General features: G+C 34.9%; 2 protein-coding genes across 3 annotated transcripts; both read left to right on the top strand.

Moving 5' to 3' along the window:
• Positions 1-1959: 1959 nt before the first annotated feature.
• Positions 1960-9035, top strand: LOC105193591 (putative odorant receptor 85d). 2 transcript variants are annotated; one of them, XM_039451892.1, is made up of 6 exons: positions 1960-2739; positions 4155-4518; positions 5117-5503; positions 7714-7915; positions 8045-8200; positions 8837-9035. In XM_039451892.1, exons 1-6 carry the CDS (start codon positions 2715-2717, stop codon positions 8888-8890), a joined length of 1188 nt encoding a protein of 395 aa, XP_039307826.1. In that variant the 5' UTR covers positions 1960-2714; the 3' UTR covers positions 8891-9035. The 2 variants fall into 2 exon arrangements, with proteins under 2 accessions (XP_039307826.1, XP_025991542.2); XM_026135757.2 differs by lacking the exon at positions 4155-4518 and having other exon boundaries at positions 1970-2739; positions 5278-5503.
• A 536-nt stretch (positions 9036-9571) lies between these two features.
• LOC105193519 (eukaryotic translation initiation factor 2D) lies at positions 9572-14837 on the top strand. Its single transcript, XM_011157991.3, has 9 exons — positions 9572-9778; positions 10035-10422; positions 10671-10973; positions 11040-11366; positions 11513-11655; positions 11837-11917; positions 11989-12193; positions 12261-12429; positions 12510-14837. Exons 1-9 carry the CDS (start codon positions 9723-9725, stop codon positions 12572-12574), a joined length of 1737 nt encoding a protein of 578 aa, XP_011156293.1. The 5' UTR covers positions 9572-9722; the 3' UTR covers positions 12575-14837.
• The last annotated feature ends 2078 nt before the right edge of the window (positions 14838-16915 follow it).

Below are 16915 nucleotides of genomic sequence, written 5' to 3'. Positions count from 1 at the left end.
TATATATATATATATATATATATATATATTCTATTATAATACAGTTTTACATAAGAATTATATGATCTAGCGTGTAACTTCAATTTGTACTTACAGTCTTTCGCGTTGATGAAGATATATATCTTCATGATATATCTTTATCCTTTATAATCAATAGGAAGAACATGCGACATAAAGGGTTCTTGAGGTACTACAAATAACTAAATGTGTACATTTTCAATTGCAAACCCATGGACGTACGACCTCAGTAAAGTCAATGACAGTTATTAACATCCTATATAGTGGCTCTCAGTGGCGCAGCTGATACTTTCCATTGCTGTAATTATGACATAATCTTACAACTTGGAATTGAGGAAAAATTAATATTCCAATATGTTGTGTTCTCTCAGGAAAACGTATGCTTTTAAGATAGTATTTGCAGCAAAATTCTCACAATTCTATTTTTAACGTAACTGTCACTGTTTAGTCACTGCCATCAAAAATTTTTTTTTACATATGCTTATGAAAGATAAATATTATATAGTATCTATTACGTAAATGTATCACACATACACACACACGCGCGCGCGCGCGCGCACTCGCACGCACGCACGCACGACACACAAAAAACACGGTAATGTTTGCTATAGTGCGAAACTGTATATTTGTATGCATTTGTATGTTTGAGCCGGGCAGTCGCGGCCAGAGTTCTCGATATTATCGGATTTTAATACAACAACAATTGAAGCAATCAATTGATAGCTTGGGTTTGAATTACATAATAAAAGTATAAAATGCAATCTCTATTTAATAAAAATGTTTTCTTTCTTTTATTGCATTTTAATTCTAATTAAATAGAATATGCATGTATCCATGCATATTCTCAAATATTTTTAATTACATTTTTTTGCAAACTAGGCTGACCACATTCTTATCAGACAGATTGTATATAAATGTGTTTTTATTTTTTCTTTATTTTCCTCTACGAGCGGAGATATATGTCGCGACGCAAAGTCCAAATCTAGAAATTTACATTTACAAAGTATCGTTAGTGCATCAGTAATCAGCCTTAAAAAGAGCATGCAAATGTACTGATGAGAAAAAATATTGATTCATTTGAATACCTGTTGTATCGTTAATATTGTTACTTAAGAATTTTACAATAGATGTTTGCATGAGACTCATGAGAGTATGGCTGCATAAAGAGCAATGAAAAAGCAGCTTAGTGAACGCTTAGTGATTCTTTTAATTCTTTTTATTAAAATCGCCTTTTACACTTACAAAGGAAATCCAACAGTCTGTCGTCACCGATTTTAATAAAATTTTGTAGATGTGTAATATTCACTTTACTAATACTAAATACTGGTGAAAAGCCGTAAAGTATTTACTATTCACTCTCGAAAAAAAATTTAAAGTTTCTCTCTCACCATTAACATCTTTTACAGATAAGCGAAAATGTGAAATCAACGGCACAGTGACTAATGCTAATGCTCGTGGTTTTGGCACTCAATTTTATTTTTAAAGCAGTACAAAAAAAAGAAAAAAGAAATAAAATAGTTTTAGAACGCTACAAACACTTATAAAATGATTATCAATAATATACCTACTATTGTTTAAAGTATGCAATTTGTAAAAGAAAATTGTGCAGAATTTTTGTTAATTTTGCTGGATCGTCTAAAAATTTAGCTGAATGCAGATTTAAAAATAATTTTGATCATCAAAATAATTTTGTAGGACGTTTAAGCTTAGCATAAGCAACGCTGTGAAAAGTTTTGACATTTTAGCAATTAGTTTGTGAGCCCTACATAATTATTTTGATGGTTTAACAATTATTTTTAGATTTGTATCTAGTACAATTTTTAGATATATTTTAGCAAATCCGTTTCTCTATTATTCCAATTTTCTTTTAGTATTTAATTTAATGTGTTTACAATTAAAATGTCACATATACTTTTTAAAAAAGAAGTAACCAAAATATATTTATACAAAACTTAAAAATTGTATAAAAACTTTGAAAATAATTTAAGTATAAATGAAAAAGAAAAAAAAAATTTGAAAAAAGTTTCATCAGAGATTGAACCTAAAATCCTAAATTAATGTATCAACGTCGATCACTTCTGCCACCGATTCGACTGTTCTTCCATAAAGGTATATTATCCGTAATATTAACTGATAGAAAGACCTTCACCACAATTTTCTCGAGAATATCTTAAGGGTTCGACGACTTTACCATACTATTAGCGTAAGTAAATAATACGAAGCTTCATTAAAATTGGTGATGACAGACTACCGGGTTTCGTTCGTTAGATACATCGAAGAACTAAATAAGGCAAGAATCAAACTCATGAAAAATTTACTCGTGTCTTCTAAACGCAGCGTATTTATTTCATTACGTGGGAACGTGACAATATGTTGAAATTTATCGAGAGGGAAACTCCTCGATTGTATCAAATAACACTGTTATAATTACAACTTTCATGCTGGTAGTAAGGATACCGAGAAGATACCGCAAAGCCAAATTATTAATGTATCATTCGTGCAGGGATGGTAAGACTGTAACGTTTAATCGTAGTGACTTGCGAACCTTTGTCGCGTGTGCACATTGCTATATAGTCGTTTTCATCGATAGACAAATTGTACTTACTAAGAATCCTGTAGTAATTATTTGATTCCATTTTGTTATAAACGTTCATTACAAAACGTGTGTATAAAGTAAAGCATATACTTACTGCGCGATGTACTCCAAAATATACGTAACAAGTAAGTTTATAAAAATATTTGTACACAGCTAATACATGTAATACTACCTTCCTCTCTACTATTTACTAAAATGTAACAACGTTAACATTACTGATATAAACAAAAAACGATCGCTAACGAAAAAAGTACTCTTACTTCTCAAAAACTAAATGTATTTATTAATACTGATAATCATATAATCTATTTAAATATTTAGAAAAAGTAGAAAATTATAATTCATATATACGTGGTTTTTTTATATAAAATTTGCTAACAAATTGTTCAAAAGCAAGAATAGAATTTACATTTCTTGTGAATTACACAGTTTAAACATAGCGAGGATATTATTAATAATATTAGATCATTTTACATGTTTGTGGTGTCATAAAATTAATTTATTTAAGTTTTTCACTTTCTTATTTTTCTCATACGATTTTAAATCTAAAATCGAGGTGCAGTATAAACTGGCACACCTGTTAATAAGACAGACTGTGAAAACTATAAGATAGTGAAAATCATATAGGATAGAAGAAAAGACGAAACATTATATCTATCTATTAAATTAAGGTGATGCTAAAGTTGTCCTTTTTTACCGACCGAACGTTAATTTTCGGGCACGCCGTTCTTCTAATTGCATTTACAGATTTAAAAATCCTTTTCCACAATTAAAGTATAGACAGTAATGTATAACGGACGCTGTAAAAGGATAATGAAAACGAAAAAAATTGGAAAATTATTTTCAATTTTTTATATTTTTCTTATCCTTATATAGCGTCCGTTATACATTACTGTCTATACTTTAATTGTGGAAAAGAATTTTTAAATCTGTAAATGCAATTAGAAGAACGGCGTGCCCGAAAATTAACGTTTGGTCGGTAAAAAAGGACGACTTTAGCATCCCCTTAATACCTAAACGGAGTGACTTACTAAAATAATATCTAATAGAGTGACCTAACCTAATCTGTATATCACGCTACATGTTGCATCTTGTAGAACATCATAAGATATTTATAAATCAACAAAAACCGTTTTATATCGGTGTGTGTGTGTGTGTGACAAATTTTTACAAATTTTCATACATACATATTAATTTATTTAAATATTTTGTACATATGACTCATATTAAAAAATGAAAACTAAAGCATTGCTATGTATTACTGTCTACTGTATCGGTTTTAGGGCTTATTTTTTTCAGATGCTTATTTTTGCTTATCTTACAAAAACTTAATTATTGTAAAATTCAAAACAATATTATAAAAACTATTATATTATTTGACACTTTTTAATTTGTATTTATATTGATAAAGTTGATTTATTTTTAGCTAATTAAAGATGAGGCTTATTCGATCATAATAGGATCTTCCTGCTAATATTTCTTGTGATTTTATATAGCTTTTTACGATCATATTTTTCACTTTTGATTATAACAACTCTAGAAATGCAAATACTCTCTCTCAACTTTTTACTTTTGACCATCTCTGGTTTCTGGCAACCAACTGAATGGACTTCGAAATGCTCCAAGTTGATGTATAAAATATTCACTTTCTTTTCGATGTATCTTATGACGTATCTGCTACTGACTCACTTGATGTATGTCATCTTTATTGTCGATGGCTTGGAAAATTTGGTCGCGTGTTCGTTTTTTAATATCGCGATACTGCTCGGGTATTTCAAAGTAATTACTGTTATAACTCGTCGCGATCAGATTATTAATTTGATCAAAATATTACAAACAAATCCTTACAAAGCCTGTGACGAGGAAGAGATTGATATCCAGATGAAATTTGATTATACAATCAGGTTGGTACTGATGCGACTTTCGACAATATCAAATCTGTAAGCGAATCGATAATATATTATATATACATCTATTTGGTAAAATTGAAACAAATAAGTAATTTAAAATAAAATATCTTTGATCTATAATTACAAACTTGCATATTTTGCACGTATATTTCTTGGAAAAAAAAAAGAGAACAAAGATAGGGCAATCTAGTATAAATAAGAAATCATGTGAAAAAAATACAGAATTAATAAAATGTTTCATATTCAACATACTAAACTGTTATTCTCTGTTCCTTATTCCAACATATTAAACACATTTTTTGTTTCTTGTTCCTTATTTCTTATCTCATTTATTGTATCTGAGCCTTATAGATCATTTTCTTAAAATCTTGTTTTTTAAAAAATTTATTTAATTAAATTTATAATTTGGCTTTTATTTTGAAAATTATTTATTCATCTCAATTTTATTAAATAGCCGTTTATACAATATATTATCGATTCTTTTATTGAAAAGTGTTGTCAATTTGCATAATTTTGAAATAGTTCTTGCTTGTCCTTATTACATGTTTTCATTACGATTATTATATATTTATTATGTGTTTTTGAAATATAGATTTTATACCATGTCTTATATAATCTTGTGTACAATCTCGGGATTATCCTGTGCGTTTGGAGGTGTACTCTATATGCTACACGGCCAAATACCCTATGGGTTCGTGTGGGTACCTTGGGATTGCACTTCGACTCTTGTATTCTGTTTTACATCTGTTCAAGAGATACTGGGTATACTTATTGGCTTACCTGCAACCGTTGCAATAGAAACTATGGTATTAGGATTTTGCCTACAAATATGTGCACGATTTGAAATTTTGCTACATCGTCTTCAGAAAATGATCAAACATGATGAGAAGGAAGCTATTCCGACAAATTGGTTAAATAAAACATCGAATAAAATAAGCAAATTATCGGAACATGTTATTCATCATTTATGTATAATCAGGTTCGTCAAACAAATAATAGTTATTTTATGTCAAGTATCTCTAAATATGTTAAATAATACTCAATATACGTATATGTACCAAGTATATCGCTAACGTATAGAAATATTTTGTCTTCTGCAATGGTGCATGTTCCTTTAAAAAGCGATTTGTGTTTTACTCTACGATCTGTTAAAATTAAAATAATGTAAAATATGTAAACAAAATATATATTAGTTGGCTAAAAAGATCCATAGCAAGTATCCAGATAATTAATATTCGTGCTCCTGTTTTGCATGTACAACAGCATCTTAGAATAAATTCTAAATATCGTTGCATAAGCTCTAAAACTGTATGTACATGTAACAAAAAGCATAAAGAGGAGATATTTGTGCTCATGTTGCGCTATGGTCTTATACGTATAGTACAGTTGGGATAAATATGAAAATACAATATCCATCAAATCTTTTAAATAGATGCAGTTATATTATAGAACGTGATTATTATTGATTAGGAAGTTATATTTTTTAATCTTATGACAAAGGTGGATGCTAATGCAGATGATAAACAATTATAATTTCGTTAAAAAAATGTAAATAATAATTATGTACAATTATACATAACTATTATATCAAATATGTTCAATATACATTAAAATATATATAATTATGTACAATAATATATAATTATGCATGATTGTTATATAAAATTATTTATATAAAATTATTTATACATAACTAAATATAAAAAAAAATTTATCAGGTTACTTGGTGTTTCCCACTAGATATATATTTATTTTATAAAAATATACAAGGGCAGTCCGATAAGTACTTAGCCTACAAAAGAAAAACGAAAATTTTGGAAAAGTGGCGATTTATTTCTCAACATAGTCTCCTTTTAGCTCGATACATTTGACCCAGCGATGCTCCAACTTCTTTAACCCATCTGAAAAATACGTTTTCTCGAGATCTGCAAAGTAGGCCTCCGTAGCGGCGATGACTTCCTCATTCGACTCAAATTTCTGCCCGGCGAGTGACTTTTTCAAGTTTGGAAACAAAAAAAGTCGCACGGGGCCAAATCTGGAGAATACGGTGGATGGGGCAGCAGTTCGTAGTGCAATTCGACCAATTTGGCCGTGGCGACGGCGGAGGTGTGAGCCGGTGCGTCGTCATGGTGGAAGAGCACTTTTTTCTTCGCCAAATGGGGCCGTTTTTTCTGCAATTCGGCGTCGAATCGGCCCAATAATTCGGCATAGTAGAGCCCTGTGACCGTTTTGCCCTTCTCCAGGTAGTCGATGTAGATCACACCTTGTGAATCCCAGAAAACGGTGGCCATCACCTCTCCGGCCGATAGGACAGTCTTCGCCTTCTTCGGAGCACGTTCGCCGGCTGAAGTCCACTGTTTCGACTGTTCCTTGGTCTCTGGTGTGTATCAGTGGATCCATGTTTCGTCGACGGTCACGAAACGATGCAGAAACTCCTTCGGATTGCGCTTGTTGTCCGGAGTGAGCAAACGCGGCACCCATCGCGTCAACAGCTTTCTCATGCCCAAATTTCATGCAGGATATGACTCACGCGGTCTTTTGAGATGCCTACTGTTTCAGCTATTTCGCGCATCTTCAATCGACGGTCTGCCAATACGAGATCGTGGATTTTTGTCACGTTATCCTCCGTGGTAGCCGTTTTCGGGGCACCTGGGCGTGGCTCATCAAAAACCGACGTGCGACCACGTTGAAACTCGTTAAACCAATTTTTGACGGTCGCCATCGAAGGAGAAGAGTTACCGTACACAGCATCCAAGCGCTTTTTAATTTCGCTGCGCGATTTCCCTTCCAAAAACAAGAATCGAATCACCGACCGATATTGCTCTTTTTCCATTTTTCCACATGCAGTCAAAACAAAACTACGAGTCCGATTCGGCTGAAATTTTGACAGTAGCCGTCTACGAGAATGTGTTACACGATAGTAAATTTCTCTTGCGATACTGGTACCACCGGGCGGTGAGGCTAAGTACTTATCGGACCGCCCTCGTATTTCCTCTTTAAAATTATCGGATCCTTAAAAAAATCGCAATTTTGTTGTTCGCTTACAATTAGCTTCGAAAATATACCGGGATATTGATTAAAATGCAACACTTATAATAATCCCATATGATATGTCACAATAACGTTTTATCTGTACGTTACATTATAATGTAATATACAATTTGTACCATAATATGCAAATATTTATAGACTTGCTGAAATGATCAACGATGTGTTCAGTCAAATCATCTTCGTTCAATTTTTCACCAGTACTTTTGTTATATGTTTAACTATATTCTATCTGTCTTCTCATATGACAATTGAAAACCTGTCTACTTATTCTGTCTACGTAATTTGCACGTTTGTGCAGATATTTATGTATTGCTGGGCTGGAAACCAAGTTACGACTAAGGTAGGCCATGATTTAGAATTTTAAGTCTATAAAAATAATAAAAAACAACGTTCTGTGCAAGACTTTTATGTTAAGAGATGATCGCAGTTGACGGCAGTTGAATTATTCTAATCATTATTATTTGCTTAGAGTACTGAATTGGGCGAAGAGATATTTAACATGGACTGGATATCGATGACAAAAAACGAACAAAGGGATCTACTGATGATTATGATGCGCAGCACAATACCTATCAAATTTACTAGCACTTTTCTGGTGACATTGTCTCTGGAAGCTTATGGCAATGTCAGTATTAAAATTACACTGGAACTAATCGATGATTAATTATTGTACTACTATTTAAGTATTATACACACGCGCGCACACATACACATAATCACGCACAATATATATCTTAAAAAAAAAAAAAAAAAAAATGAAAGGAGTAAATTTGTAAATTTTTTCATCGCGTTTGTATATTGCAATGAAAGTTATGAAAAGTTAGTAAATACACCGCTATGATGTACATTTTATAATAATTTTTATCATCATTTTCATTTGCTTTGATAGTGATCGCATCTCTAATGTTAAAGATTCTTCAGTTGTTTGTTACAGAAAATCACTGAACTATAAATATACTGGAATAGGCACAGGCCGTCAGAAAACGTCTTTGTCACGTTAGAAAGTTTTATAGTATCAGCACATGGAAATAGCTATCAACGTGGAAACGAGGAAAAAATTTATCTTTTGAAGTAGGAATGTAACGTGAATGCTGACGTATGCGCAGAGAATGCTTAGAAAGAGAGGAAATCCCCTTCGCGTTATGCTATCTCTATCACGTTTTCCGCTTACGGACGTAATATGGCAGTGCCCATTCCAGTATAACTACAGTTCAGTGCAGAAAACACTTTATCTTCAGTAAACTTTTATTTTACTTTACAGCTTCTGAAGACATCTTTCTCTGCTTTTAACCTTTTGCAACAAGTTCAAAAGTAATGTTTTATTTATATCCTTTGGTATTATAGCACACTTTGTATATTTGGCAATAGTATGAAACTTTTAGTGATGAAATAGAGTATAAAACTTTGATAGTATACATATATGGCAATAGTACGAATAAATCGCTTATTGCAGAATATAATATTTTGTTATTTCATTACGACTGGCGTGCGATTGTTAATATAAGGTACAAAGGTGTGAAGAAATGGGCTTATGTTTTCTATTAATTAACGATATCTTCGACATTGCATGATGTTGAGGCGAATCATTTTTTATGTACAAAAAGTTTAATAATTATATAATTTATTTTAAAATTTGGTTTTAATTCCTTTATCATAATTGCAAAGTTTTTCGGGACTCGAACTTTGAAAATCCCGCCCTAAACAGCGTGAAACATTGCAGCATATTGCAGCAACGTTGCAACGTTGTTGCACTGTTTTATGCTAACTGCGGGTCAGCTGTAGAGTTCATTGGAGGTTTGTTCGCGTCGAATATGTTTCAATATACTCCTACTTACTCCAACGAGTCCAACGTGTTCCAAGCTCCAATATACAGGTTTGCCGCAAACGTATTGGAGCTTGGAGCATCAGTATATTGGAGCATGCGAAGTAAACAAACCTAGCTTGAATTTATCCCACCACACCAACTTCCTACTGCTTCCATCGATGTCCGCGATGTTGGTAGCGCTTCCATCGGATAATGTCGAGTCGTGGATCCATCAACTATCAACACTATCAACGAGGATAAATAAGGATGCGGCGCCGTCTAGGAGATTAAGGTTAGGTTTAAATGTCGTACGCTCCCTATTAGAGGATTTCGCTCGTTCAAAATGTTTATCAAGCCGTTCAAAGTCAAGACCAATTACCAATTGAAGGGATCTGAGAGGTTCGTGAAATTTTTCTATCGTTCTAACGTTTAGCTTCAGATTATACCCTGTATACTCCTCAAACGAATGCCTCTCTCGTGAACATCTTTTACACAACGCCATGGAAAACATATTACAATAAATAATATCAAAGAATTTGCAAGTGTAATTATAATAACCAGACATGACATTCTTACAGTATATATTATAAATTAAAATTTTTAATTTATAATATATTCGTATGTGTGTAAAGTTAGGAGTAATTATCTTTTTCAGGAAAAAATTATGCGAGGAAGTATTGGCGGCATATCCGAGCTTGTCGGATGAAGAAATTCAATTATTGTTGCCCAAAAAGGAATCCATCAGCATTATGAAAATACTAACGCACAATGGACACATAGGCAAGGTGTACTGCGTAGCCAAAATACCCATGTTCTTTCAACTAGATTCATACGACACTCTGTTGTTTCCTACAATTTATACGTTATGGCATCATCCATATTTATTGAACGCCTTCACTACGCACACACCAGTTGTGTCTAAATTGGTAGGCGGAGCAGATCTCATGTTACCTGGATTGATTTTGAAGGAGCCAGTGACCTTATATAGTTTTGGTAAACTACCAAAGGGAACTCCAGTGTTGATTAACACAGAGGAGAACAAGGTTTGGATCTTTATCATGCCATCAGTTAATTATAAATCAAAACTACAATTAAAAATTTAGAAATGGTAGTGTCCATGTGCTACTTTGTACTCAATTTGTCGCAACATATGTAACTTGAGAAATGATATACAGTATTTTGGAGCAAAGTATGTTATACTTGTAATAAATTGGTTTATATCGAGACTTCTGTTAAACTTTTATTTATATATGAAAATATTGACAATAGAAAAAGGATATTTATTCTGCAGGCTGCAGTCGCTGTTGGTATCACTGCACTTTCCAGTGAGGATATGTATATGGCAGCTAGACATGGGAAATGCGTGGAAGTTTTTCATGTTATGGGTGACATGCTGTGTCAATTAAGCAAACCGCCCATGAGACCTGATTTGGGTTCACCAAACGTTGACAGTCCTACAAATGCATTGGAAGATATTGAATCGATGAATCAAGAGGCGATCATAGATGAAACGGAAGTTTTGCCAGAGAAATTAGATGAGTTAGATATCGGCGAGAATTCAAACGACGTAGTCAGAGACGAAGTTATTTCTGAGGTAGGCATATGGGAGATTCTTTTGAAATTAAACAAAGATAAATTGATTGTTTTGAAAATTATTTAGGAACATATAGAAGATGTAGAAACTGAAGATGTACAAATTTCAAACGTAATTGAATCGGAAGTACTTGATCCAGTCCAAGAAATGGATGAGCTACTGGAATATTGTTTCTTGAAAGCATGTAAAACGACGGTAAAATCTAGCGATTTGCCAATGTTGTCATCCAACTTCTTCAAAAATCATCTGTTGGCCGCATGTCCACCAGGTAAAAACGTTGATGTGAAAAAATCTCGATACAAAAAGCTATCGGTTTTCCTAGCAGAAATGAAAGCCAAAGGAATAATCAATACATCCATCACAAAAGGTGTCGAAACGTTGTTGTCTATTAAGGTAATATTTGTTTTGCATTGTTTTGCTAAGCGGGAAGCTTTTTTCAAATTGCCTTACTTCTTAGAATGTAAAAAATAAAAAAACTTTTTAGGAATAAGTTCTTTGATTAGGAACGTGTGATTACAAGAAATTGTCATTTATTTTAGTTTGATCATCCACTTGTGAAAAAATTAGTCGTTACCGAAGAACCAATTGCAGCTGAACCAGTAGTTTCGAACAGCGCTGTCGTGTCTGAATGTTATCGAGTGACCGCCGACGTCCTGCCGATTCTATCAAAATTTGGCTATGAGTAAGTATGATAAGCATTGCACTTGCTGAGTAACGTGATTTTATTGCGACGCAATAATATAGTTGAGGAATAGACAATTTTTTATGCGGTGATGATAAGTTCGGCGAATGTCATATCGTAATGTATAAACGTGCGTATTGCGTATTCATTTTATATCGATCATACATGGTGATAATTGCAGAAAGGGTGACGTAATGAAAAGAACGGACATCAGAAAGTGTTTTACTGAATACGTGAAGGCGGAAGATCTGCAAGACGGAAAGTAAGACGACGATGTTCCACACAATTCGATCTCGCATCTTTTTCAACATCAACAGTGATTAAATTTTATAGGACGTTAAAGCTGAATCCTCAATTAGCGGGAATTATGCGTACTAAGGCTCATCAGGAGACGGTGACGATGGAGGATGGGATAAATAAGTTTATCGGACGCATGACACACATGCATGAAGTTACCCTCGCGGGAAATACTTTGCTGCACACGGGAAAATTAGAGCCCATCGACATGAGGGTGACAGTGAGATCAGGCGGAAAAAAGGTAAAAACGACATTACGGAAAAAATCGATACAGGAATTATATATTTGTTTTTCTTACGATATTGCAGGTTACATTGGTAAATAACCTGGAAACGTTTGGGATCAATCCGAAGGAATTCAGCAAAGAGTGCCAAAGTATTGGTGCGAGCGCGACAATCACTGACGATCCTGGCAAGAAGACACCTAGTGTTCTTGTTCAAGGAAATCAAATTTTATACGTGTACAAATTACTCACAGGTGACTAATTTTGACTTCAATATTTATTTTAATATTTTATCATGAGAACTCTCTGTAACTTTGTTGTTTATCATTTGTAGAGAAATACCAGATTAAAAAGAATTATATAAGGGGCTTAGAATTCGCCCCGAAAAAGAAAAAATAGATCTTTGTAAAAAAAAAAAATTGATGTTTAGTGATTGTGAAACCATTCTCTGTGGTTTTAACTTTTTCTCGAGATTATCACAAATGATTCCACCTATCGACGATTGCAATTTTGACGGAACAGTTTTAATCGAAAACCGAGGTATGCTGCCATTTTAATTATTATGAAATATGTTTTCTAATAGACTAAGACAATTGGAAAATTAATATTTAACTCTTACTAGAAAAAAAAATGCGTTACGAGTAACTGTCAAATAAAAGCAACCTAGGAATGTACAACACATGAATTCTGATTATTATTATATTTATCCGATCCCTCCGTATAATTTCTTATTATATATAAAGCATGTATAACAGCTAAAGAAAAGACAAAAAAAATTTCTTTAGGCGCAATGAATAGGTAATATTCATGCGAGAGATGACAGCCGATCGAAGTTTGTTAATATAATTTATTATATATCGAGGTTTCAACATGGAAAAGTACAAATATTGCAATATGGGGAGGGCCCGCGAGCTCTCCTCGGGTGGGTGGGAGGGAGGGAGGGAGGTAAGCAGGAAGGAAGAAAGGAAGGAAGGATGGGGTTTTCGATTGCACAGAAAGGTAGGAGGTACGACGCACGTAAAGGGGATGTCTCTTGCAGGACACAGGATGCTGCGTTCGGATGAAAACCGAGAGCGAACCGCGTATACGTGTATAATGTATATGTATATGTATATAATCATATTTTTCACATATATATATAATATATATTTATATATCTTTATATCGCGCGCACGTTTTACTTCTGTCTTAAATTTATCTCTCTTTTTTTTTCTTTTCGAGACGACGGGATACCGACGGACGTCGCGGAAAGCGGTGGAGGACGCCCGTCGGTGGTTTCTTTTCCTTTTTTTTCTTTTTTTGCACGGATAAAAGGAAGGTTCCCTCCTCTCCACGGCCCCCGCATATATTTAATACTCGTTTTGTTCTTCATTTTTTTTCTCTTTTTTTTTTCTTTTGTTCTACTATACCTGCACGCACGGGCGCGTCACAGAAAACCTCACGACGCGCGCGCGCGCGTATTTCATGACAGTAATTACGCTTTTTTCTTCGTTCTCTCCCTCTTTCTTTCACTACTCTCTTACTATCATAACCATCCGATTAACTTGCTGGTGTTATCGTTACTTTGCGTTTTCCCTAATCATCTCGCAGACATACGATCGATCGAGACATAGCGATCTGTCCCACAATTTTTTTTTTATCGAACATACTTTGATCCTCGTAGATAGATCCTGATAGATCGTCCTCGCGCACTACAGATCGCGACAGAGAAAACTTGATACGAATTAAGAGAAACACGATCAGTTTTCACGAATTGTCAATATTAATATTCTTGCGACTCTGTACCTACGATTTATTATAATTACTTCATTTTTTTTCCCGTCGTTCTCAAATCGTCAATTCCTACGACAATGTGACGCAATCTCTTCAATTCGTACCACCAGGATCTAACCAATTAAATCAATTGCTAAGGACCTGGGCAGAATAATAATCGTAATCGTAAATCCAACGCATAAAAAATTGACGTTAATCGTCGATCGTACCATACGAAACAACTGACATTTGCGTTAATCGTTTGTGCGTTTAACTTACGACTGCGACTACGATTCTATTACGGCCATCCTTCTGCTCAGGCCCTACGGCATCGATACGATCGACGTCAATCGTTTGTGCGTTGAACTTACGACTACGACTATGACTCTATTACGGCCATCTTTCTGTGCTCAGGCCCTGATTCTCCACTTCGTTCCCAAAGGATCTGATTATTAGATCAATTACACTTTACTACCTGTCGTTAGCCGTCATTAGTCGCTTCGGTGCTTCGATAATAATCGCCTAAAAGTCTAAAACTCATGCGCATCTAAAGCTTTTGCCGCGTTGTATCGGATTATAATCATCAGTCTTCTTTCGTCAAAACACCGAGCGACTTGAACCAGCCAACTGCTCTCTTCCGCGCGATTCTTATTCCGATCAGCAAGATTCGGATACAAGAAATCGCGACGGAAAGCTTCCCCCCCCCCTCTCCCTTCATCTCTGTATCACAAATCCGATCGCTACGGCTCGATCATCGTCGATTTGTCAACGATCTACGTCCGCGAAGAAAATCCTCGCACTCGCCCTTTTTCTCCCTCATGCACTTCTCCACGTTTTCTCACTCTTTCTCTTTCTCTCTTTTTTTTTTTCTTTTAATTTCATACCGCATCTTCGCACTGGAGCATATGAAGCGCTGAAAATACAAATAGATTATAAGTCCAGTTTCAGAGAAATTCTTTTCTTAAATTAATTAGCTATTTATGTTGGAAGGGTTTTCTGCAGTCATCGTTATTTTACATTAATCTTACTTTGTTTTTTATTGCAAAAGGGTAACTTTACATTTTCAACGCCTCATATTGTATTTGTCGTTGTTGTCATCGCACGAATCGACTCTCTTTTGCTCTCCTCTTGCACTCACTCTTTCTCTCTTTCTCTTTTCCCTCTCTCGTTCTCTCACTCGTACAGTCTCTTTTTTGCCTTCGGAATTTTCGTAGTTTTCTTTTTTTTTCTTTTTATGCAACACATAATGCGACTAGGTAGTACAGATTAATTAATAATTAATATCATTAGTTATACAATAATAACGTATGACTAGACAATGCAAGATAATAATTATATCGTAAATAGTAATAATCATATTATGGATCGCAATTTATATCAACAATGTGGTAGTGGCGCGCACGTGTTTCGAAGAATGTAATGTCTAATTACCGTTTTTTTTTTTTTTTCATGTGTAGGTGTATTCGCTTCTGTTTCCTTGTGTGCGTGTTCCCGTGTGCGTAATTATTTCCCGCTTCCTCATATGTGTGTTTATATATATATTTGTATATATATATATATATAATATATATATATAAACGCGTATCGTAGATGTGTGTACGCATCATGTGTCCCTTCTTTCATCTAACGTGTTCATTCGTTTCACCTCGCGGACGTTACACCGCGAATGGAATCGGAGAGAGAATCGCATTAAAGCCAAGAGATCTGTAGAGATCCTGCAATGTTGCTTTCGACAGTGCACAAGTATTTTCAAGATTTTTATATTTTTTCCTTCGAGGCATATATCCGATTCAACGCGTGAGACGCACCCGCGATTCAAATGGAAAAAAAAAAGATTCTCCCTCTCCCGTTCCGTTTCCACGGCACGTAACATCCCGCGTACACGCGCTTGTTTTACGTGTGTATAGTCTGCATAGTTTGAACGCTGTATATATAGGAAGCTTTCTGCGTTTCAAGTTATCGTCGGTATCCCGATTAACCCCTTAAAAAGTATCGACAATCGTCAACGCGGCGATCAAATGCGGTGCGCCGCGTTCCGTTCGAGGGAAACGTTTAATCAACGGATCCAGCTATCACGGTGAAGTGCACGTGGTAATCCTGCCGCGCGATCCTACAATATATAAATACATCTACAGAAATAATGAAATCATTTATATATCTCTCGGTGAGAAATGAATATCTCGCGGATGCTCGACGCTCGTCGCGTTAATTAAACCGTCGCACGTTCGTTTCAGGCTCGGATGGAGATCGATCGCGCGAAGCGAGCGAACTTGAAGCTGAACGAGCTTGCTCGAATGAGCAGGTGGTAGAGTCGCAAGCTTCAACGAGGCCGAGTTTACGTACTTGTCATTTTTCTCTTTAGTATATTAAATTAAAGGGAAAAACGTATTTGTCGCATTCGTTCACGTTCGTTCGCAGTTGTTCACGCTCGCGATCGTTCGTCCTCGCACGATCTGATCCTACCTACCTAGGACGGCGCGGCGACGGCAACGCGCGAGATATCTTGTCGTCCGCAAGCGTTATCTTGCACGATATAATAATACGCAATAATCTGATAATAATATTCATACGAGACGCGCAATATCGCGCTTCGTTCACTAATAATAATATACGTAATAATAGCGTGACGATAATAATAGCAATAATAAGAACGATAATAACACCAATAAATATGTGTATACAGAGTTCTGTCGAGAATATAATACGGTAATGTCCTTCTCGCTTTCTCTCTCTTTTCCTATTTCAATTTTAATCTCCCCCCCCCCTCTCTCTCTCTCTCACTCTCTTTGCTATACGTAACGGAAAAGCCGTTTCCGCGATTGCACAGGTAAACTTAGATCCCCGAAGGTGTAACGAGGGAAAATACTTCTCTGTGAGGCCCGTTTTCTTGTTGGCCCGGGTTCCGCAAAGTTAAACCCCTACTCCTTAAGAGGTTAAAAAAACGTTCTGGATAGAGACTCTTTTTCTCCCGTCTTTTGTCGTTTAATG

This window comes from Solenopsis invicta, chromosome 7 (assembly GCF_016802725.1).
Source record: "Solenopsis invicta isolate M01_SB chromosome 7, UNIL_Sinv_3.0, whole genome shotgun sequence".
NCBI classification, from domain to species: Eukaryota; Metazoa; Arthropoda; class Insecta; order Hymenoptera; family Formicidae; genus Solenopsis; species Solenopsis invicta.
The sequence above is the reverse complement of the archived record's forward strand: the minus strand, read 5'-3'. Positions and strand labels throughout refer to the sequence as shown.